The sequence below is a fragment of the Mycteria americana genome, chromosome 4 (genome assembly GCF_035582795.1).
Source record: "Mycteria americana isolate JAX WOST 10 ecotype Jacksonville Zoo and Gardens chromosome 4, USCA_MyAme_1.0, whole genome shotgun sequence".
NCBI classification, from domain to species: domain Eukaryota; kingdom Metazoa; phylum Chordata; class Aves; order Ciconiiformes; family Ciconiidae; genus Mycteria; species Mycteria americana.
The window spans coordinates 30,288,774-30,311,830 of NC_134368.1; the positions used below are offsets into that span (position 1 = coordinate 30,288,774).

At 40.2% G+C, this 23,057-nt stretch overlaps 1 protein-coding gene across 1 annotated transcript; it reads right to left on the bottom strand.

The window, feature by feature from the left end:
* Positions 1-1,686: 1,686 nt before the first annotated feature.
* Positions 1,687-17,078, bottom strand: TXK (TXK tyrosine kinase). Its single transcript, XM_075499208.1, has 13 exons — positions 16,974-17,078; positions 15,951-16,156; positions 14,573-14,638; positions 13,801-13,855; positions 12,914-12,993; positions 11,405-11,532; positions 10,124-10,198; positions 9,006-9,177; positions 8,055-8,271; positions 7,033-7,097; positions 4,772-4,890; positions 4,158-4,315; positions 1,687-2,784 (listed from the first exon to the last, which is right to left on the bottom strand). Exons 1-13 carry the CDS (start codon positions 17,070-17,072, stop codon positions 2,716-2,718), a joined length of 1,509 nt encoding a protein of 502 aa, XP_075355323.1. The 5' UTR covers positions 17,073-17,078; the 3' UTR covers positions 1,687-2,715.
* Between the last annotated feature and the right edge of the window lie 5,979 nt (positions 17,079-23,057).

A 23,057-nucleotide genomic window follows, 5' to 3' on the forward strand; every position in this document is an offset into this window, starting at 1 on the left:
GTTGCTCATCAGGAATACTTTTGACAAGGGAAGTAATTTCATTTTCTGCAAATACGTTCCAGTTTGTCAACAGTGCAGCTTTTTTAATAGAAAAGAAGGTATATCCTAAGCAGTTGGTGCAGAGAGGCTGGGAATTCTGCCTTTTTTTCCATTATACTGACTTGCTGCAAGCTTTCTGATGTTTGATCAGGAAACATCAACCAAATTTTTACAAATGCTGAGCACTCGTACATTGACTGGACTCAATACTTTGACTAGACATTCACTGTATGGGGGTGGTATAGTGTCTCCTTCTAACCTTTACTGCTTTTCCAAGGTCTCTCTTTTATCACACAAAGGTTTTAAAAAGAAAAGCTGAAAGACATCCCTTTGCTCACATATGCTTCTTTATGTTCAGTGACATGGGTGGCATTCACTGTTCACCTGTATAAGTACTCTCATTTTTGCCTGTTTGAATATGGTTAGCATTTAAGCTAAGCTCAGAGCCACTGTGAGGACTAAGGTGGCCTACTTGGTCTTTATTTACGGGTGTAGCTGTTCTGGTAAGTAAATACACTGTAACCTTTGTCCTGTAGACCTTTCTTGCTGCTGATTAAGCAGTGGTTTCACTGACTCTGAAGCATGTTCTAGTGCTTTGTCATTTATTTACTGTCAGCCTGATGATAGCAGCTGTTAAATTTATCTGCATCAGAGTGTTAGTAACAGCCTACTCATAATTTTCCCAAAGCAGCCTACAGAAAGATTATATTGAGAAGTCGAAGGCTTGGTAGGCAAGCATTATTGGCTCTGTGTATTAGAGAAATATGTTTCAAGGATGGATGCATATTCACCATGGGACAACGCAGTGAAACGAGCATGAGCAGGGTGCTTTGAGTACATAAACCTACCAGAGCTTTTTATTGCACGGTACTGTAGTGTATTACGTATTAACTTGCAGTAATAAATGTGGCAAAACCAGTTTTACAAGAGCTCTTAAAACAGATGCCTCATACATTATTCAAAGAAGTCCCTATGCACTTTTATATTGCAGAGATGGTTTGAATTTTGCATTTGAAACGCATCATCTGCTGAAAAGCCTTGTACTTCTGTGGCCTGGGCGTAAGTTGTGGTCAGCTCAGTGTGTGGTACTGTTGTATAGATCTGTATTTAGTCATAGGTCTGATAAGGAACAGAATGCTCATAAATGAGTCAATCATAAAAGTAAACAGTGACATCAGTTGGTGGCAATTCTTCTAGCAGATTGTATGAAATGATAGGGATATCATGCTTCACTTGAAGCAGAAATGTCTTAAAAGTGTGTCTGAAGGTACTCCTAAATGTTCAAACAATGGGATTAAGAACTTCCTTTCCAAGGCATGATAACTATCAAAATACTATTGCAGTAAAGGTGACTGATTAATGTCAGGAAAGGGTGTAACCCAAAGATGCCATCCTCTTCTGGAAATTCAAAACTTGGGATGATTGATAAATTTCATTTTATTGTTGCAGGTTTTTTTTTAATTTGGAAAGAAAAAATTAACTTAAGTTAATTTTGAGTTAAAAATTAACTCAATCATTCTTCAGCTAGTGGGTTTTAAGTATTTTGTCTGCAAAGTGCTACAAAATGAAATACGATGTATTTACCTATAAATAATTCACAATGCAATCACATATTTTTAAAAAACTATTTATTTGTGATGGTCTGACTCTATTCTATATTAAACAATTATGAACTTCATCTGCCTTTTCTTTTCTATATTTGTATCAACCAAAATTAAGATTTAAAATTAAAAGTGAATAATAATAACATAACAAGTAAGGTTACAGACATTGTCCATGTCGGGTATCGCAGGATCCATCTGAGCTAGACTAATTCAAAGCACTTTGTTTTACGGTCAAGTTCCAGCTGTAACTTGTCCATTAACCATCCCGGGCACTTGCAAGGGGAGGACTAAGGCAAGTGTGGGCGTTTGAGTAGGCAGCGGCAGGCGAGGAGTGGGAGACAATACTGGAAAATTCAGGGAGAGGTTTGGATGGATAATGCCTACTCTCCTTCTGCTGCACAGAATTGGCAGAGAAGGCGCCTTGGCCTGCGGCGCAGGTTTAAAATGCTTCAGGGATGCTCTGTCTTTCCAGCTGCTCAGATGTGACTTGGGAGCTGCTAAGTGATGACTGCTCCCTTTGCCCGCCTTTATCCACAGCAGTGGGTACGGGCACCCGCGTGGTCTTGCTGCCCCTTCTGAAACACTGCTCCATTTCCTCGGTGCGGGATACTTCGCAGCAAAAGGGCTTGCCTTTAAACGTGACCTCACGAGAGCTTTATCAGAGGTTCTCCCATCGTTTTTGCTGCTGCCAATCAGTATTTCCCAGTGCACGAGTCATATTAAGTACCAAATAATTTAATAATATTGTTACAGGAATTAGTGTAGCTCTGAGAAAAAGAATAAATAAAAAGGCCTATAAGGTGAGTAAGCTTTGTTACTTCTTTCCAGACAGATTTTTCTCCCTAATCATGAAAACAAAGCCTTGAGAGTCCCAGACCAGTATTCTGAGGCATCTTTCTCAAATGAGTAAAAATTAGGCCAAGCCTGAACAGCTGCTTCAATATGTAGGATGCTGGTACTGCAGTTTAAGTGGAGACTGCTGTAAAAGGCTGAGGTTTTCTGTATCATCAGCTACATTATTGACATGCTTAATGCTAACCTTTCAGTAAATACATTCATGTAAAATCTCCGATTATCCCATCTCTGTTATATCTGTGAGGATCTCTATTAACTCTGCAAAACTAGGACGTCCTTCAGGTTTCTGAAAAGAAAAGCAGAGGATAAATTTATATTAGAGGAAAAAAGCAGAGGATGAAATTATAGTTATTGATTGATCAATTATAGTACCAGACTTCAGAAGATGGTTACAAGTGCATATGAGCTACCACTTAAAAATTACATTTTATTTTATTAATACAGAAGAAAAGATCAAGTTTATCATTTGAGGGGAAAAAAAAAATCATCTGTTCTTCATGACACCAGCAGGGTGAGCACAGCCACTTTTCCAAACGTTTCTAAAATTTCTTTATATTTATTTCAATTCAGGACCAGAATTCCTATAGGATTTCTCCCCTGCAACAGGTCACTGGAGAGGAAAGCACTACCTCTCAGGAAACTGTGATACTCAGGAATGTTTCCTGGGCTGTTGAAAAAGGATCTTCACTGTTGTATCATCTGATGTATTGCAGCTCAGCATGGAACAAACTCCTGGGTGATGGCAGACAGGAGAAGAGAGAACTTCTTCCCCGTCCTCTCTCTGCTGGCTGGTATCCCAATGGATGTTTGCAGTAAGCAAGCAAGCTAGATGCAGTTTAGATTTCAGTCTCTTAAGCTTTTTTTACTCAGGGTCTAAAAATTTCATATAGAGTTAAAAGATGGGCAAGAAAGGAGAGGTTAGGATAAAGGAGACAATGGTAGCAACAAGGTTCCCCAGCTGCTCTCAGTGTATGCCTGCCTATTCACATGAAAGCATTACACACAAAGCTCTTCTGAAAATACTTTTAATCTAAAATTAAAGATTCATTTCCTGTAGACACTAGAGAAGGAGGGACCTTAAGGGATTACTCAGATGGAGAAGTTGATGAAATCAATGTTTTGATACCAATATAGAAAGAAATAGGTGCTGGAGAAATGGAGAAAGAACATCAAGTACTAAATCAGAGCGGAGAGGGTGAAAGAGGTGCGGCCTAGAGCTGTAGTGATGTACAGAGGTACTGATGCACACCTGAAAAAAGGGGTTTAAAATCCACATTTAGTGGGCATACCCACTTTGTATATGAATGTGTTAAGGTTATCATTCAGAGCAGAGCTAAAGCTACGCATGATATGGAGGTGTGAAAAAGGTGTTGCATTTGATGCATGACAGCGAGACAATGGTGGCATATTCAAAACCAGGGATGGTCTAGACCTATTATGCTGATGATGTGCTTTATATTTATTAGATGCAACAGTCAAAAGAAACAGAGGCTTGTAAACCTAGGTGTGATTTGTGAAAAGCATAGTGAGTGATACTGAGGATGCCACAGATGTGAAATAAGGATTTAATGCCTCAATTTTTTAAGATTGCTTTTAGATCCACTTTACAAATTAATAATAAAGTAAAGTAATATCACAGGAAAAGAAAGGGCAACAAACCTCGTGCCAGCAGCTGTACATGACTTTGTACACAGTCTGTGATGCCAAATGTGGTCGATAAAGTCGGTTACCCTGAGAAATCTCACGGACAACTTCAGAATTTGACTTAGTTTCAAAAGGCATTTTGCCTTCTGTGAAAACTTCCCACATCAGTACACCTAGAAGTGAACCAAAATATTTAGGACAAAACAAAAACCCCAAACCCACAAACTATTTAACAACATTAGAAGCACAAAAACCACTCTTGATTTTTTGTGTATTCCATGAAAACATGGGCAATGTGAGCTGAATGAAGACAGACTACCAGAAACATTTTCAACTGATACAATTTTGCTCTCTTTTAAGTCAGCTAAGATGGTGGTCCATGAAACTGAGATGAATATACATTTGGCTAATGGAGACGTACCAAGAATGCACATTTCAGTCAAAATTTAATATTTAGGCACAGAGCCTTTCTATTAAAAAATGTACTCATCCAACATAGGCAAGATTTGAAAAATGGGAAGGAACTCAAGCTTAAGATAGGTAGTATGGGTAAAAAGTTACGCTTTCTTAAATCATATCAGTAGTTTTAGGGAAGCACAGTATGTTGCACATTAACCTAATCAACTCACCAAATGACCAGACGTCTGATTTGCTGCTATATTTTTTTAAATGAAAGACTTCAGGAGATGACCATTTGACTGGAAACTTGGCACCTGAAGAGCTGATATATTCGTCATCAATGACATACCTAAAGAATAACAGGAAAGACCATATATTTTAATGATAGTTAAATGGCAAGCAGTTCTGGCAACATTTCCACAGATCATTTATAATTCCATAAAAATACACTTCTTCAATTTAGAAACAAAGAAATGGTATCACTAATTTAATATAAAATGCATACAGATACCCACACTGGAAGCTATGCACTTAAAGAGATTTCTGTTTAAATGAATTATTTGAATCGCTGATGAGAAGTATGTTGGAATAAAATATTTTAGTATGCTCTATAAGACTGACAGGATGGTTGCTATTGTCATCTTCTGGGTATATATTAATAGGAAAGATCCCTACACCATGGGTAGGAAAACCAGCAGCAATAAATAATTATTGTCTCTTTTTAAAAGAGTCCACCTTTTCAACCACTTGTACCCAAACATTACTGACAGAGGGCTACCCTTCGTAACTAACGGGTGGAATCCACTGCCCAGCCTCACAGATGCTATTTCTGGCATGTTGTTACAGAAGCAACACAGAAAGAAATGTTCATCACATATAAGGCAACAGCTCTTGCAGGTGCACTGGAAAAGCAATTTTCTTTGCCCAAGCGTATGGGAGCTGACCTCCCAGTTAAGATGAAATTATGTGCCCAATGCAGGCATTTATAGGGCACCATTTTAAAAGGCTGTTAGGCTGAGCCCCACCTACATACAAGCTCTGTGCACATTGCCCAGTATTAATGTTCCTGAGCAGACAACAGATGTGCACTCCACAACATTTGTTCTCACTGAAGGCATAATGCAAAGGCACCTTTTAAAGCACCTTTTAAAGGAGGTCATATTAAAAGAAATAATCTCATTGTCTCCCTTTCCTATTTTGGTGCAGGCACAGAAAGATGAGAGGTTATTGGGTAAGGAACATATGAAATAACAGGACAAAATAACCAGTAGTGGCAGTTGTGCGAGCTCTGAATAATAAGATTGTGATCCCATCACCTCTCCATGGTCTCCCTGGGAGAGTGAGTGCCTGTCCTAGAGCCTCGCCAGTGGTCTCCACTTTTTGGCAGCAGTGAGCCATTCAGGTCCATTAGTCTCAGAATGGACCCTGACAGCCTTTTGGTCTCTTACTGTGTTTTCTGGTGCATTTGGATGAGTCCAGGCCCCTGATACTGACCTTACCCTTTTGGGGAGCTGTGCAGCCAGAGGGCACTGCCGTGGTATAGGACAGCCTTTTGGAAAAACAAGTATTTAGTTATGAACTGCTGGGGTGTTGTAATCCTTAGGTTAGAAATAAGAAGCAAAACCTCAGGGAAAGGCAAGCAGCATGGCTGCGCTGATCTAATGACTTGCAGGCACAAGGTGGATGTTACCACCACCTCCCGCTCAGAGCCACACACTGCCGCCCTTCAAGCTCATCTACCTCCGAAGTGAGCCGATTCAGTCTGCTAATCCAGCAGAAGAACCAGCCAGTAAAACACAGAAGTGGAGAGCTTTGTGCTGGGCTTGCAAGGGGAAAGAAGGAAGGAGTGAGACAACCCCTTTGGGTAGCAGTCGGTCATTTGGTCGGCTCAGCTATAAAATAAGGCACGTCCTCTGGGGGAAGTCTGTGAGGGCAGAGCTACGTTTCTCCGGCCCGTGCTTGTCAGAGTGCATCTTGCTCTCTTTCTCCATGTTTGGCTGGTCCTCTCATTAAGCAGAAAAACCACTTCCCGGCTAGAGCAGCGCACATCACACTTCCTGCCCGCCCTGCCAGTCCTCCCTGCCTCCTGCCTGACCTACTCAGCCACTGCCACCTCTGAAGGTCAGCACCAGCACCCGGACCTGTCCCTAGGGACTTTCTGTCCTTCCCACTCCTCAGAAAAGTTGGGGAACTTGTTTCTTCAAGCTTCTGGCAGCCCTGTGCGTGCTGGGTGTTTCTCTGTCCATGAACTACTTCTGAAGTTTACCAGGGACTTTGTTTACCTGTCTTACGCTCACCAATAGCAAGAGGAGGACACAACATCCAGTTCATGGTACAACAGTTAAACAACATTATCCTTTCCATCAGAATTCAAAAATTGACCACAGTGGGATTCCCCAAATCAGCCAAGCAAGCAATGATGTTAACTCAAGGTCGTGCTGCAGCAGACTGAGAATAGGTACTCACTAAACCTGCATCGATGGCCTCGTACCTTGCCATGCCAAAGTCGGATACTTTAACGATGTGTTCAGCATTGACTAAACAGTTTCTTGCAGCCTGGGGAAAATGAGAGAAACATATCTGAAATCTGTGCTAAAGCATTTTAAGAAAAAGACAACAGCTGATTATTTTTGTTTCAGCTCATACTTTTTATATTCTAAAAGGACGTGAGTGTCTTGCTAAAAAATTTAAGTGAATTTCTGGCTCTGAGTCAGTATTTCACTACTGTGTAGTTACACATCCATAGCATATATCAGCTTAAATGCTTCTACTATGAGTTGCAATATTTTTACATATTCTTGCATAGTGAAAGAAATTTTAGGCTGCAGAGTTTGGTTATCCAAGCAGAAATTTTCCTGAACCCTAGCATTAGGACACTCAATGTGGTTTTTTAAAAATGTTTTGTGACTTTTTCATTACAGAAATCAGGAACTCTGTAGAAATTTTCAAGATTTTACATTTCTTCAGGCAACTAGGGAGGAGAGCAGGAAGATTTCCTCTCTGCATCCAGATGTGAGCATTGAACAAAGAGCAGAGAGTAAGGAAACAAGCTCCTCTCTTGTGGTTCCCTGTTTATGAGGGGTAGGGCAGAAAAGCCACCCAGATATCTCAGCATCAAGGTAAGTCAGTAGGGAGCAGAAAAAATGTAGAAAGAAAAATATTTTGTTTTAAAAAAAAATCCTGATTGTTGCTGACCTTTTGTATTGCTGTGATTTTGGTTGCGTTGTGATCACTGCATGATAGTCTTGTATTGGGATATCCTAACACTGGCCTGCTCCATGCTAATATCCCAATTTTCTCTGACTTCTCTCAATTATTGAGTAGTTTTTCCAGATGTCCACAGACAAAAGAACAGCTGAAAACTTTTGGTTTACAGGCAGCAAAACTCTATTTTCTTATTAAATCCTGCAGGGATGAAGTCTTACAGGACACTATTAGTGTCCCATAAAATGCAGTGGCATGTTCTATACTGCCAATATTTACCAAGAACTTCAGAAAACCTATTGTACTTACTAAATCACGGTGAATAAAGCTATTTCTTTCCAGATATTCCATCCCTTCGCACACATCCTGGCACATGCTCAGCAGCACATCTCTGCCAAGTTTCCCTCGCCTTTGCCGAAGGTAATTGAGTAGGCAGCCGTTTTCCATGAATTCGGTCACAACATAGAGAGGCTTGTGGTATGTGCACACTCCGTAAAGCTGGACCAGCTTTGGGTGGGAGAGTTTCCTGTTTAAAATCGCATTTTAGACAGGCTAGCATTTGTCCTTGGCAGGTAATTAGACCTTTGATTCTCGTGATGGTTTTGAACGATACTTTCAGTACTTGATAAAGGGTATTCAGTTCAACTGGCCAGAGTTGTCCCACTATCTAACACATTTCTGCCTACAATTTCCTCCAAAAAGTGCGCTCTTTGAATCATAATTGTTCATCAGTTATATAAATGCAGTGAATGCAAAGCTTGATTTGGATGATGTGAAACGGGAAGGTCTAGTTATGACTGGCTTTCAGGCAGGGGACATGACCCTGCAAAGGTTCTTCTCTTCTGGGCTGTGCCAAGACCTGGTCTGGATACTTCCCTAATTTACAATATTAGCAGAAATGGTAATATAGTTTCTCCAAAACTTTAGTCAGGTATGAGCTCTGCCAGTGGTCCTAGAGGCACTGAATGGATCTTTTATGGATGAAAGAATAGTTGCAGGACCACATTTATTTATCAGCACATTTAGTCCCCATCTTGCCCCACAGGACAAAGCAGTGCACGCTCTAAAGAGACAGTCTGGCAATGGGCGCAGCGAGCATCTCTGTGAGTCCGATTCAGACCTTTATATCAGCCTTTCCATCCTGCACATCCACCATTCCTGTCAAACTGGTTTGACTGTTTGTTTCAAATGGAATTAGGTTATATTTATTTCTTGGTCATCTCAATGTCAACTGTCAGGTATAATAGCTTTTGTACTTACATCATCACTTTGGCCTCCTCGATGAAATCATCTTCAGACATTGCACCTTCATTGATTGTTTTGATGGCAACCTTGATGGTTGCTTTCCATTTACCCAGCTGAACGACTCCAAACTGCCCACGCCCAAGTTCTTTCATGAACGTCAGTTCAGATGGGTTTAATTCCCACTCCTCTATAAAAGCAACCCAGTATGTTACTAGTCAGATCAGCTTTCCTGAGCCGTGCTCCAGCAGACATGCCTTGCTATTTGCAGTTAATGCACGCAGCAAAACATCACAATTGGTCATCAGCTATAGCATGCGTTTTAAATATCTGAAGATTTCCACATGCTCATATACGTTTATATGTGAATGTTACTTTACAGCTTGTAGAATGTGATTAGTGTTTAAATTGCTTAATGTAGGAATGTCTGAGGCCTGAAGGTAACACAGGTGTTTAGCTTTGATAACATATGAGAACTTTTTTGGCATTATCATATGTGATGTTGAACTCTGAACCAGTTCTGGATGGATCATATTGCTACAGAAATAGTTACTGGCTGCCTCTATTGTAATAACCACAATAGTTCTGCCCTTCAGAAATATTAAGCCTTGAGATTAATGGGAACATTCACAGGAAAGACACACGATTTTGGAGGTTCCTATCATCAGCCAGATGATAGGAACTTCCTGATCTATACACACAAAACTGGCATTTATTTCTTGTTTTCTAACACTGTATAAGATTACATTCTTATTTCTAAAACTTGCAGAACTGACAAGGGAAATCTTCCCCATAAATAATATTAATTTCAATTTCCTAAGCATTTAAATAAATCAAATAGCTTTGAAAGCTATTAAATGTATATTTGAGTCTTAGGCCTGCCTAGGAAAGTCCAGATAGCTCTGAAATGCACTGTTGGTTGTAACTGAAACACAACAGTCGCTGAACAGAAGGACTTGGGTCAGGTAGTGACGCCGTACAAGGAAATGAGTGTCTGTTTCTGGTGAACATGTGGCTGTTTATGTGCTTCTTATTACTGGGAAATTTCACAGATACAACTTAATTATTAGCTGGGTGAATGCAATCTAAATTCTTGCCTTGATACCTAAATCTCCACCAAAAGATAAAAAATTTACCATAACTAAATCCTGCTGTTGCTGGTGAAGAACATCCACCTGATCCAACTGGATGTCGGAGACGAGTGATAAGACCTGTAGGAGACAAAGCAACAATATTCTGTTGACCAATTACTCCATTTTAAAGTACGCTATATCATACTTCTCTCAAACAAATATACTTGGAATCTGATGTACATTTCTTATTTCTTGAAGTTACTTTTGTTTACAGCTTGTTCAGATAAAACACTACAGTGAGAAGAAATGGAGGAAGACTATTCAATAGGGCCCTGACTACAAAAGTATCTATACTTTCATACAATCGAAAGTGATACTCTTGCTTGTCTGTACGATGTTAGCAATCTTAAATAAATGAGTACTACAATACTGTATTGCCCACCTAAGCGGTCTCTTCCAGCATGATTTCTCAGGATTGTTTCCCATTGCAAGAAATATTTTTGTGTCTGTCATTCATTTGCTTTGAATACATAAGCAAACAGTACCAGTGAATACATCCCTCACCAAGGACTCCCTGTGTTCATTCATTCTTCCCACTGTTACTTTCAGGTCCTTTTCTGCTTCATGTGTTTCCTACAATCCTCCTCCCTCCAGCAAAAGGCTCTGTCCATTCCCATATCTTCCTTCCTCAGCAGTGCGAGGAATCTCTGTGTGTTTTCCCATGTCCACTCATGCAGGGTAAAACCATTTTATATTGTATTAAAATGATGGGCAGAACCAAGGTGAAGGGCATTTTTTAATGCTAAAAATTATAAAAGGCTGCTGTCAGCCACCAATTAGAGGTGGCTAACTCTGGTAGGCTGCAAACCAGTGTTAGAGAGCCCTTGTGCTGCCTAATTCTGCCTTTGATTGTTTGTGGGGTCGGGTTTTTTTGCCAAAATCAGTAGAATGCTGCCTGCTGATGCACAGCATAGCTCCTGCTTTTCTTAAATTGCATGCATGCAAGTCCTTGTTGTAGACAAGGAAAGAATTATGATCAAATTTCATGCAAGTCCCATTCAGTCAAATATGAACCAAGAGGATACAGAGCTAGGCTTCTAGCTTTGTAAATTCATTTAATACATGTAGATGAGTTTGGTAGTTTCACTTCCCCCATGGTATATGCACACTATAGCTATGACTTTGGCAGAAAGGATCGTGGAATACTTGAATTCATTAGCAATAGAAAAACTTCTGTCTCTTTGTATAAGGAAAGTATTAGCGGAAGAGTGATTTCCAATCTCTCAAAGTCCTGCGGAGCTTCAAATCATCACTTGTAAAACCTTATCAGCTTGCATGCATTACCTGCAGCATTGTGTTGATGATATTCAATGAGTTCAGGAACAGATGAAAAGAGATATTTTTCTGCTACATAATATTGTCCCAAGTGGTTTTTCTTAATTTGATAATGTCGAATATCTCCACTATGACTTCTGAAATCAACAAAGGGTTATAATTTTCAGTAAAAATAATTTATTCCATAAATCTGATTAAATTTCACTTTGAAAGAAAGTACAGAAAAATTGAAAACTTGGGGTACAATTCTCAAAGTAAAATGGCTGTGTGTACCTGGGATAGTGTTTCAGGGGAAAAAAAAAAGGCTCTTTGAGTGGATCTCTCTCCCAACTTTGGGAGATACTGCACAATGTTTTTTATTGCACAAGTATCGTTGCACCCATAAGAAATAGCCGTAGAGTTTAACAGACGTTCCTCCTAATTCAGCACTTATTTGAGTCTAAGCTTTTAAAATGAAAATGCTCTTCATTACCTGAGTTTCCCCCCAAAAGTTAAACACATATTCATGTACACTGTGAGATTACATTTTCTGTTCTGCTTCTCAAAAGGCTCCTCATTGGAGCTTTTATTTGATACATTTACTTTTCTGTATTTCTCCACATTATCTGTCTTCCTTGATTTCTGTGCATTTTGCTGCCCATCTACTCCTGCTTTCTGGGAGATTCAAAATGAAGAAGTTAGGTTTGCATTTCAGGCTGGAGGTGGTTGCTGAAGGTTGGTACCCTACTGCAAACATGAGCCTGTGCCCAGCACAGGGGTGGCAGGGAGGGCTCGCCCCACCTTCCCGAGGAGGGGAGGGAGAGAGGAAGAGGGTGCTGGTAGCAGCAATGCCTTTTCCTTGCTCCTCTCACCTCTGGCTTGCTTGAAGAGGAAGAGAAGGAAAGCAGATGCCACTGATGCAGGAGGGCTGAGGGAGGAGGGTATAAGGCAGCTCGAGAAGGGATAAGTCAGCATTGTAGGTGATTGCTACTGGTGTGGGGGAAAAGCGAGTCCTGTGGCAGTCCTCTGGCAAAAGAAGTAAGACTGCCCTGTGAGGAGGTGAGGTGATTTTAGGAGAAAACCAGGAGAAGTTTGGGGACAGCAGAGTCTGGGGTTGAATTTATAGTGCACAGAGCCTGCAGAGAAGGGAAGCAGTTCAGTGCGGCAGCCAAAGGCTGTGGCGGCGTGGTGTGGCAGCCGTGGCACTTCGTGTAGAAAGAGAGGCAAGAAGATGCACGTGTAAGGTCTTATTGCCTGTACTGCGTGGGTGGGATGCACAGCTTTCACAGCAGATTATTTGAGGATTTCAATGAGTGCAGTTAATCTTGCCTTGGCAGGACATTTGCACCCTGACTCCCAGGTCCACTGCCCACCATCAACATTTCTGCACATGGGGTAATTAACTCTGCATGAACAGCACCCCAGTGGTTCCCTGCTCCTGTGCACTGCGTGTCCAACCTACCCACTTACCCCGAGGAGTTTGGGGGAAGCTCTTCCATCACCTCCTCATTAAAACCCTAACCATTCAGAGCAACTCACCCTTTAGCCCGTGAATACACAGACAGCGTAAGAAGTCCCTGTTGGCTTGAATCTCTGACAACAAATGCGCCTTCTTTGCACTGAAAAGGAATCCAAGTAGAGTTATTTTCTGCTTTTGAGCTTGAATAATCCTCCCATGAGATAGGACTTGCAGCTGATTACCAAATTCTGTGGAATACCTATGACTAGTTGGGAGGGGAATAAAGCAGTGGAGAACGGGAATTGATAGCCAGTGGATAGCAGAGCAAAATTAACCAAGGGAAAATACTAAGTGCCAGGCAATTTCTTGGAGTTAAATAATTTAGGTGAATTATACTCTTCAGTGTGAAGTAGTGAAAATGCTTTGATTTATCAAAAAATCAAATTGTACAAATCACTAGAATAAAATACTGTAAAACAGTTCTATCTGAGATGTTCTTCTCTGGTCTGTCTTGCCCAAGCCCTGTGTTAGTCCTTGAGCAAAGACATAATGAGTTCAACTGAGTTAGGGACTTTGGTAACTGATAGGGGGTAGAACGCAGTGTGGCTGGTTTGCTCTATGCACAAGGAAGACACGGGGGTTTTGTTAAGCTCTGCTAACCTCGCTAACTTACTACATTAATTTCAGTCTTCAATGTTTCATACAGAAGACAAGCACAGTAAACTGCATGTAATTCGATTTATCTAGTGTGGAAAATCTACACAGAATTTGCTGGGCTACAACTTAAAACTCTGTGAAGTCTAGACAGTCTGCACTGTACGCTTACCCCAGAAAGCCTTTTTATTTTAAAGTACTCTCTCTCTTACTGCACACCAAGCAGATTTGGATTTGACTGTGGTAACGCTCTTGCTAGCTCTATTGATAGATCTTTCTAGATATCGTTAGCTCTTTGTATAAGCTGAGTTACCTTCTGGCGCAAGAGAATTTCTGCCTGGCTTCTGTTTATGGTTTTGCAGTACCACCTGCAACGAGGAGATAACCTATCTTTTAATTTCAGCCAGTAAAAATTAATGTTTTCTCTGTTTCACAAAAGTAATCCATATTAATAGTTGCACTATTCCCAGTCCAAAAACCCGAATAGAACTATCGTTGCATATAAGCATCTCTTAATTGGGAATGACTTTATTAGAACACTGTAAATATGACAACTCTTTTCCCCATTCGCTGTGGTTAAATATGAGCTCAAACAAAAGAAAACCCAGGAAACAGTTACACCAAACTGTGATGAAATTTACAGTCCCACTCGCTGCGTCAAGCCTCTCTTCTCTAGAATTTTGCAGAATTTTACTCTTCGCTCCAGTAAATTAGGTTGAAGTAATTGGAATTAGCTTCCAGTCAATGAATTACATGTTCACAACAGGAAGAGATCAGAATATAGAAACATTATGTAGTGAGCCTACAGAAATAGGAAACATCTGGATTCTGACATTCTGATTTATGCAAATAGATGTTGTTGAAGTACTGAGTGTTTGTAACTTCACGTTACACTCTCTGAGCAAATAGTTCCAAATCAAAATGGTTACTTCATTCTAAGAGTAATGCTTTGTAACAAAAAAACCAGAGCTTTCAATAAACATCTGTTCATGTCTAATAAAGACTGAAGAATCAAGCACCAAAATGTATGACTCCAATCCATTTTTAGAAAAGAAAGCACAATTATAATTTTCAAGGGTACTTACTCATATGTTTCTAAATTACTTTTCTTGTTCTCAGTAACATAGTTGCTGGGAATTAGACCTTCATTCCTGAAATGACATATTGAGGATAGTTTAGATTGGATATTAGGAAAAATTTCTTCACCAAAAGGGTTACCAAACGTTGGAACAGGCTGCCCAGGGAAGTGGTTGAGTCACCATCCCTGGAGGTATTTAAAAGAGTGTAGATGTGGTGTGTAGACACAGGGTTTAGGGGTGGACTTGGCAGCGTTAGGTTTGCGGTTGGACTTGATGATCTTAAAGGTATTTTCCAACCTAAATGATTCTATGATTCTGTTACAGCATGGTGTAAAATATTAATAAGATTAAGATATGCATCTTCCTTTTGGTGAATTATAAAGGTTACTTATACTATTGGCTATGTCGTTAGATACTGAATCCCAGTGTAGGAATTAGATAGACGTCTGAGTCCTTTCATCCCAGGCACAATCTTTCTGCCCCACAACTGTGGATGGCTACTGAAATGAATGTCAGCTGGGATAGGATATTTATAGAGTGCTGAGAGCAGCATGTTAATGAGAATTTTCAAGTCAAGCCACAAAAAAAAAATTAGAAAAAAATGGCATTTCTTCTGAATCAGAAACCACTCTCTTCATTTCTAACCTTGCAACTATATAAAGTTTTTTTGTTTAAGTGTAAAGTGTATAAAGTGTAAAGTGTGTGCTTGCATATATATACAAAATAATAACCCAGTGGACTCTCACTACAAATACGAGTTGAGAAAAAGCATTTAAAAGTATTTAAAGGAGAAATCTGTATGAAAAGCAGACAGTTATTATATAACATATTACTATTCCCAGCATGACAGTACAGGATACACTGAAGAAAATGCAAAGGAGAAAGGGGAATGACATGAAACAAATATAAATGTGGGAAGGATCCTAACTGAAGTTATCTAGCTCTCGAAAACATCCAGAAATTTTAGATCAGGGATTTTGTTTCAGGCACATGTCTTAGTAATCTCTATGGACTTTATGATGTGTTTACACATATACACTGCATTGTAAAGCACTTGAAGTATGGAAAGCTGGGTTTGCACATGGCTCAGAGCCCAGTGATTCCCATGGTCCATAAAAGCCCTTATGTCGCTCAGGAAATCACTGAGTCTAGGACTTAACTCTGCATTCCCAACAGATTCTAGATTCCCCACCCATTTCTGGAGTGGCAAACACTGCTGAAAGTCTGCCCGGTCAATCCGTGTGCCTCGTACATAGCTGAACACTTTCAAACCTGCCCCTAAATTGTTGCACGTGTCTCATTCTATTTGCCTGCTTTTGCAGGTGTTGTTTTAGTTTTTTTTCTTTCTGTGTAGGGAGATTGAAATAGATGCCCACTCTCTTACCCATCTTGGTCTCTTGCCTTCCACCAGTGGGGATCATACTGTTCAAGGATAATGTATTCTTCTGACTTCTTGAGTGGTAAATCTGAGGGTCCTCTAGCATAAAAGTCATAGAGTGCAATAACTCTGGGTTTTTTTGTGTAGTCTTCCAAGGCCTCGGCAGGTAGAGGAGGTAACGGCTTGTTCTTTAACTGCAATTGCCTCTTACGCTAGTGAAAAAAAAAGTACCTTTCATAATTAGTCTTTTCTCCCTACTATTGCTTGCTTAATTCCCCTGCCATTATACTGTTCTGGTAACTAAAAGGAACTCATCGTGGTCGTTACTTCCCTTTGTAAAGCACTATCACCTCATCACTTGTAAAACGGCAAGACTTACATTTGAGTAGTTTGGTGTAGAAGCTAAAATTGCAATGGAAAGTACAGTGAATAATAAACAAGCCATCTACCTAGTCGGGGTGACTTCTACATGGCATGAATGCTGGGACAAGTCTTCAGCTGGTGTAAAAGCAGAGCAGCATCGAAATCAGTGGAGTTACAATGTCTGAAATTTGGTAATTTATCTGGAGAATTAACACGGAGGGTGCTGCAGACTTTCTTAGCAAATCGGCAGGAACATAATCATTTTCTTTTGCATCAAGTTAGGTTCTAGCTTTGCACTTGGTTATGCTTTGAAAGCTCAGATTAGTCAACTTAGATCTAGTAAAACTGAGGTTGATGTTTCACATGTCAGCTGAGCAAGGTGAGCTTGCATCTGCCCAACAGGGCAATCCCACCCTTCCCACCTCCATCACCCAAACCCAAAAGCGGGAGAAGGAACCACCTTGTCCATGACAGAGCTTGGGAAACCTCACTGTGACGCTGTATTTACATCAGTATGAATCTCTGGATACCTTTACTCTATAATTTTTATGCAATGAAACACCTTACATGCTCAAGAGTTAGTTACTCCTCTGCTTGTTCTGGTACTGAGCCACCATTTGGCACATCACCTCAATTCTCTCTTTTCACCTGCCAAACGTTACTTACCCTGCACTTCCAAGTAGATGTATAGGAAACGTCTGGTTGTGAGGCTGAGTACTGGGTCACCAGGCCAGTATCAGGGTCCAGGTTCATTTTTGTTCTCATTGCTCTGATTTTGAAAAACATGAAGTGTTTGTGTGAATACATATCTATAAATATTCACATTAAAATATTCATTTATGGATATATATACCTTGCTTCATATTAGGGATATGCAGGGTAGAGCCTCTTTAAAATTCTGTACAATTAGCAATTCTACCGAAAATAGAGTGGTTTTTTTTTTAAATGTCCTTTATGTGTATATATTTTGATCATCCTAATTGCTGAAAAGCTTAAGCATTTCACGTACCTTTTTTGCACTGTGCAGCAGCAGCAGCAGCAGAAAACAGACTGGATGGTGTGATCTGTGAACAAGAACGTTTCCCATATTTGCAGTGTTCCTCTTTGTTTGTTTACAAAACTTACAGAATTAAGGACTACGGTATGTGCTTAGCCTCATGATTAGCTCTGTCTTGCTGTGAGATATCTAGCAAATCATTAAGGATGAATTTGCATCCACCAAAGACGGCAGACCTTTCCTGCCGCCCATTCTATTTGGTCCCATTGCCTACCTTACAATGTCTTAGCAGTTATGAGGCCATGTGATGAGTTAAATCAGCTCACTAAATCAGAAAGAAAAAAGAAGACCTTCTCAGCTAGATCAGTCCCAATCTGACTGATCACATCACCCCGTGCAAGCTCTAACCAGTGCAATGAAGGGGATGAGAACATCATCAGGGACAGGAGGTGGAGAACTGTCCCCTTCAGCAATGACATAATTTTTAGAGCGTTCAAGCCAAATACAAAACTACACTTACACGACAAGCTTTTTCTTATTGTGAAGTTTGTTAAAGGAGACATGCTACATTTAATTCTTTGAACTAATACTGATTTTCCTGTTTCTGTTGCAGCTGTTAATATAATATAATATATACATTAGCCCAGGTTTAAATGCTACCAATGATGTGCTTTACACTTATGTGCCAAGTGGTTGATAACCCTGAGAAAAATACATTGGACATATCATCACATACATCATACATTTACAGAGAAATTAATCTAGTATATCTTGTATGAGCAGCAGTGAGGATATGGTACTAAATAGGTCAGAAGGCATTAAGAAGATCTGAATGAGGCAAATAAATGGTTGACATCTGCTCTGGTCCACTTCTACTCAGGCTGAGACCTACTTTCCCCAGCTTGTGTTCCCACGGCAGTTTAAGCCAAGCTGTGGCAGCTGTGGTCCTGTCCCCCTTCCCTCTGCAAGCTGCTCATCTCATCACCAACGGAGCGAGGCGGGATGCTAAACCAGTGGGGTATCGCGCTCTGCTGGGTCAGGTCCCTGAACCATCTCACCGTCATGCATTGCCGGTAGGTGGGAGGGCAGCCGCACCAGCGGGCCGGGCTCAGGCTCTCGGTTGCATGTATGCTCTTTTAGGAAGCATGAGAGTCAGGCATGCAGAGACAAGGCTCCAGTCATATTCAGCTGCACTGACAGGAAATAAACTTTATGCCCCACTCCAATGAGTGCCGAGTTTTCTCTGCCACAGAGGTCATAGTACAAAAAGAGGTCTCAAAAAGTCATTTGAAATAGAATATCCGAGGTCTCAGTATTTTGTTGTTTTATCTTTCACAAGGTATGCCTTTCTCCCACCAGTGTCTTCCACTTTACTTGTTTATATCTCACAGCGTTTTTGGCTTGCTGATCCTAATGACTTAATCCAGCCTGCAAAAAATGGGATGTCCCTTCTGTTGTTCCATAAGACTTTTTTGCCAATGACTGTTACCAATGTTTCAGCCAAGTGTGCTGCGAGTATGCATCCTAGCACTCAAAACATTAAGCAACCTTACTACATGATGAAAATGTAATTATTTTCTCTATGAAGGTACCTAGTTTAGCAAATCTTGCACTAATAAAAGAAGGGAGAATGTCAGATGTCAGAAAGATAAGACCAAAACTAGTTCTTAGCTGAAGAGGAAGAGACCTGTCTCATATGTGTTTTGGTTAGAGTATTTATCTTGAAAGTGGTGGGGCAATTTCCCTTAGACTGTTGCATCCTGTGAAGAACCTATTGCGTGGGAAGCTGGCGAGCCTACATTAATCAGAAGACACTATCAACTGTTTGATAAAAGTTTCCACTGACAGCTATGCAAAATGCAGCGATTACAAATACCCAAGCCAGCTGACACCAACAATTTTCTTTAAAGAAACCAGGCTGAAAAGATATGGGCAATGCAATTTATTTGCTGCATAATTTTCCAGTGTCCATTAAACTGTCCCTCAGCTGTTTGAAATTATAGTGGCTGAAGCTTGCCTGACCATGGTCTCTAGCATGGTTTTACTACAGGGTTGAGATTATTAATATTCTAGGTAAGCAGCAGCTTGGAATGAAAATCACTTTTTAAAAGTCAGCTGGGAATTATTTCTGGTTTACTACCATTGCTTTTTTGTTCCCCAAAAAACCCCATAAATTCAAGAGTAAAGTAGTGTCACAGTGTTAAGGAGTGAGTGTCTCTAAAGCAGTATTAATTAGTGCCTTAGAAGCATATTGCATGACAGTGTGATCTTGCGGGTACTGTCTTTTGAGGAAGTTATGGCAATTTCATTAGAAAAAGGGTTGTTTAAAATTATATGCTACTTACCAAACCTTCCCAAATATCTTGGGAAGGAATTGTGTTTCTCCCCTGACCTTGACTGTGTTAGGTTCCCATTTCTTTTTATAATCGCTTCTGTGTTTCATAAACAGCTAACACCAGGGGTGAAAAAATTCTCGCGTTTCTTTTACTTCAGCCAGTGCCATGAAGTTTAACTGATGTTTATTAAGTATTTAGTGATGTTCAAAAAGGAATATGACATTTGAAAGCTTGTCTACTTCTTCTGATTAAACCATCTAGTCTAATTAAATATATTTTTCCTCATTAGACAACTTGCTCTCCTTATGGAACACTTACCAGAAATATTTAGCAGCAGCACTGTGGAGTTTCAATGTGACGTAAGAATGATCTTCTAATAAGATGTTAAAGATTTGGCTGTCAGCACAAAAGCGAGGGGTTCAAACCGATGTTATGGACATGTAATTCTGTCTTGCTTTTCTTTATGAGCCCAGCAATTTGAATAAATTTATAGTGTAAGCTCAGGAATCCATTTTGCCTTCAGTGAATTTCAGGCTTGCGCTGTTAATGGATGCTTTTTGTGTCTGACCTCCCCTTTACCGTGCTAAAAGCGATTAGCAATAACTGAATGCATGTGATGTTTTTTAAAACATCCCAAGCATATTATGATATTAAGTATTTAGTCTCTTATGTCCATAGAACCACAGAAAAGGTACGGGTTAAAGCTTTCATTGCAGTGCTTCCTGGGACACATGCTTCATTTGGCGAGTGATTTTTCCAAGCTAGAGTGTCTAACCAATTAAAGATCACAAAGTATGACCAAGTTCTGCAGGCGAGAAGTGACAGATCAGACTAAGGTCATGGGCCAGATAAGCCCACGCTGAACTGAAATGCTGGGTCCTGAGAAGCAGCACAAACTTTGCACAGTTCTGCAACGTTTGCTTCTCCCCATGCTCCTTATTGGAGTATTTTAAGTGTCAAATCATGGCCTATCAATCCAGCAGATATTTATCATACTAAACACGAGCATTTCCAGCTCTTTGAAAACAAACCTGTCTTTACACATCTGTTCTCAGCAACCACATAGTTTCTGAAATTCTTCTGTCCATGCATTACTCCTAGAGCACTTGTGGAATTAACTCAGTAGAAATTAATAAAAGCATAAATTATAGCAGTGCAAACTGTTAACTTCTGTTTGGAAATTTGTCAGGTCTGCTGGAAAACATTATCAAGGACCATAGACAGAGGAAGGCCTTCAGTTCTGTGGAGCTAAGTCCTGCTTTAGTTAAACTGAATTAAGTGAGGAAGTTTTGACCTGATAGATTGGAATTTCAGCATCTCAGGCAAAGACCCGTGTATTGATCTATGCATTTTACATCCTCCTTAGTCACCGGTAAGCTTCTTGCACAACACTTTTTCTCCCCTTGATTAAAATCGTATTTTTTGAGTTCCTAACTTCTGTTCAGAACTCCCCTTGAGTTCCTACCAGAAAGGCCCCAAGCTGCTCTGCGATGCTGTTTTAGAAAGACTTGGCCAACACTGCCAATGGTGCAAGCTTTGATACACTGAATGAATAATTTGATTAAACTGGCTCGCGTCTGGACCTTCTGCTAGCGGCTGAGGAAGATGTTTACACGGGGGCTGGCTCCAGGTGCCCCAGCAAAGCTCACTGCAGGGCTACAGGAAGCCTGCATTTCCTGCCTGAAGCTTCTCACAGCTACGCACACCCTCCGGTGACGGGCGCTCTTCCTTCCGTTCTCTTTTCTTCTTATTCGACAGCCATCAGACAAACTAAGAAATAACAATAATTTTTAAAACCCTGCATTTTAATGCAAAAAATGTGCTATCTTTTAAAATGCAAATAAGAATTGGAAAATAGAGTCTTAGAATTTACTCATTGTTTTAAATATTTCTTCTTGATTTTCCCGTCTGCTACACCCTAACTCAAATCACTGAAATTAATGGAACTATTCCGTCTGATTTCCTCCAATTTTGGACCAAGGACCTTTTCTTAAGCAAAACACTCTGGATTTGTCAAAGGGTGTTAGAGTCGCATAGGTATTGGCAGGCCTTGACCCCCCTGGTCCCTAACTCAAGTAACCATACTGAAATTTCATAAATTAAAAACTAATCAGTGATGGCATCAGTAAGAGCCGTGCTTCAGCAAGGAAATCACATTTTGGATTCCATATTTTGAAGAGAACAGAGACACCAATAAAGTTTACCATATTATGAATGACAGACTGCTTAGACAGGACACAGGAAAGAAATACAGGCTAACAGAAAGAACTATCCCATAATTGTTAACAGTAAATTATTTTTTAAAGTCTGTTAATAAAGTACTTATGGACCTATCATTATTTTCAGGCCCCACTTCTCTGTTTCCTACATAATCAAAGATTTTCCCAAAACTTCCAGAAAGAGTGGTCAAATCTTGCTTCTTTTAAATCCACAGGAAGGGAGGTTTCTCCAGCATCCACAGCCCCACTAGACCTCTCAGCCCACATTTCTCTGACTTCTGTCCAAACATAAGCTACCAAAACACATTTGGCTTTGATCCTCAGCATAAGTCATCACGGAGCGATTAAAGTCAGTAGCTTAAAACCTTAGTTTAAATCAAACAAGATGAGTATTTGAGCTGTTGAATCTAGAATTTGCCAAATCTTCCTTCTTCAATTGTGTGGAGAATTTAATTTCTCCAATTTCTGATGAAAGCTTGCAACCTCAGACAAAGTTCAGCCAATTCTACAAATAATTTAAACCAGGAACAAAAAACGTATCCCATTTCACCGTTCATGTCTTTTTTCTTTCTGGAAATGACTATATTAGGATGAAGACACTTGTTTTTAAAACAGTGTCATATTATCACCCTAGTGACAGGTTAACAAATAGGAATCCCAACACTAGCACAGAGCCATGATAGCCTATCAAATTCTGATGCCCAAAATTAGACCTTTTAGCACGCACAGTTTTGAAACAAGAAAAGGTATCATGGCAAGAGAAGCATATGAATGAAGTGGAAATACTAGGAAACTGGTGCTGAAGCTAGACTGACAAATACTTAGCCTAAAAATTTGCAGCTGATATTTTGATAACCAACTTAGAGGCCTGAAGACAAATTATCTGTGCACAACAGAGCAGACGGGATGCTAGAGAAAGAAGAAAAACATCGGTCAGCTGTCAGGAACAGCTGTTTGCTTGAGAAGCTGAAAGATAGTCGCATGAAAACAGAGAAGGGAGAGTGAAAACACACAAGTCCTTTGAGATGGTCCATTGCTGCCAGTAGCTGTCCTGATAAAATCCCACAACACCCAGCGGTATGCTTTGGGCTGATAACACTGTCTGTATAGGTGGCCAGTTCACACACCTTTATACGTGCAATCTTCCTCCTATCTTCAGTTATAACTCTAATTTGCAGCCTTGGGGAAGTAGCATCAA

Coding starts and splice junctions, on each gene's coding strand:
- TXK (XM_075499208.1), bottom strand. CDS start 17,072: ATGAGAACAAAAATGAACCTGGACCCTGATACTGGCCTGGTGACCCAG. Junction 16,157..16,973: donor CATCTACTTGGAAGTGCAGG/GTAAGTAACGTT, acceptor TTTTTTCACTAG/CGTAAGAGGCAATTGCAGTT. Junction 7,098..8,054: donor GCTTTATTCACCGTGATTTA/GTAAGTACAATA, acceptor CATTTTCCCCAG/GCTGCAAGAAACTGTTTAGT.